General features: G+C 68.5%; 1 protein-coding gene across 3 annotated transcripts in view; it reads right to left on the bottom strand.

The window, feature by feature from the left end:
- Positions 1-6: 6 nt before the first annotated feature.
- PLCXD1 (phosphatidylinositol specific phospholipase C X domain containing 1) overlaps positions 7-1,420 on the bottom strand; it is a 13,424-nt gene continuing 12,010 nt past the window's right edge. For all 3 annotated transcript variants that reach the window (XM_059386281.1, XM_059386283.1, XM_059386282.1), the window contains one exon: positions 7-1,014. In XM_059386281.1, the coding sequence (XP_059242264.1) occupies positions 776-1,014 (239 nt within the window). In that variant the 3' untranslated portion in view covers positions 7-775. The remainder of the gene's footprint in view (positions 1,015-1,420) is intronic.

The raw sequence follows: 1,420 nt of genomic DNA, 5'->3' as shown, positions 1-1,420 counted from the left end.
AAGGACAGGCGCCCAAACCAGAGACGGGATCAGGAAGCTCAACTTCGGAGACGGTGGAGGGCAGCCTGCCAGCGGGGCTGACGCACTGGGCAGCGCGAGGGGCCTGGGGCTGCCGGCAGGAGGTCGGAGCAGCACAGACTGGCCGCTCCAGGGGCTGGTTGCGAAGACGAGGACGCCACGGCAGCCACCGGCCTGGGCACACCTGCCGGTCACACCCGCATCCCCGTTTGGGAAGGGGCAGGGAGTGTGTGCACGGCAGCCCTCGCCCTTCGACGGCCCCTCACGGGCCTCCATGACCATCAGGGGAGCCGACGTGAAACCAGCCCCCAGGGCCCACGGCCCTCGGGGAGACACACAGGCCGAGATGCCACGAGAATGAGAAGGAGCTTCTCCCCGTATCCGTGGTTTTCTCACTGAGATTCCGGCGCACTCAGTCCTACCCAACAGACACGGTGTGACGAGGTCTCACGCGGCTGCTGGAAGCCATGAGGACGTCCTCCTGCTGCCCTCGAGGCCCCAGGGTTAGGGTCGCCCCACGGCGGCCACGGCCCTGCCTGGGCTGCACCTCGAGCAGACCCCGGGTTCCGTCCGTCCTCTCCATTGCGAGCACACGGCACCGTGAGCCGTGACCAGGTTCCTTGAATCCGCCCAGGGAACGCCAAAGACCTGGGAAGCCCGGGGCCACCCCCGGGGACGCCCGGACGTCAGGGGGAGGCAGGGAGCCCGCCCCGGGTCCACGCTGCCCGCCCACCGTCCGCGGGAGCTACGGAAGGGGTCAGCATCGAAGCAGCTTCTCGTTGAGTCTTATGACGTCGCCCACGAACGCGTCCGCCCCGATGAAGTCGCCGGCGATGATGTTGGTGCACTGAGCGCCCGGCCCCGGGCTCTGATCCCGGACCCACGCACGGAGGCACGGCAGGCTGGGGAGCGTCATCTTCCTGAGGGACTCGGTCGGGTGCCCCAGGACGTACGCCAGGTTCTCCGTCAGGTTGATGCCCGCCACGAACAGCCCGCCTGAAACAGAAAGGAGAGGGGTTCGCGGGGCTGCGGACGCCCGCCTCACGCCCCGCCGGCGCCCGTTCCCTGCCACGGGTCCTCAGCAGAGCTGGAGAGTTCCAGCGGCAGGACACACGAGTACGTGTCAGTGCGGTGCTCCTGTCCCCCAAGAGTGCGCGGAAGCACCTCCCAGAGACGTCCACACCCGACCCCCATGTGGTGGGCGGAAGCACCTCCCAGAGACGTCCACGTCCCGACCCCCACGTGGTGGGTGGAATCACGTCCCAGAGACGTCCACGTCCCGACCCCCACGTGGTGGGCGGAATCACATCCCAGAGACGTCCACACCCGACCCCCACGTGGTGGGCGGAATCACATCCCAGAGACGTCCACGTCCCGACCCCCACGTGGTGGGTGGAATCAC

This window comes from Mustela nigripes, chromosome X (genome assembly GCF_022355385.1).
Source record: "Mustela nigripes isolate SB6536 chromosome X, MUSNIG.SB6536, whole genome shotgun sequence".
In the NCBI taxonomy this organism is placed as follows: domain Eukaryota; kingdom Metazoa; phylum Chordata; class Mammalia; order Carnivora; family Mustelidae; genus Mustela; species Mustela nigripes.
This window is presented reverse-complemented; position numbering and strand designations above follow the sequence as displayed.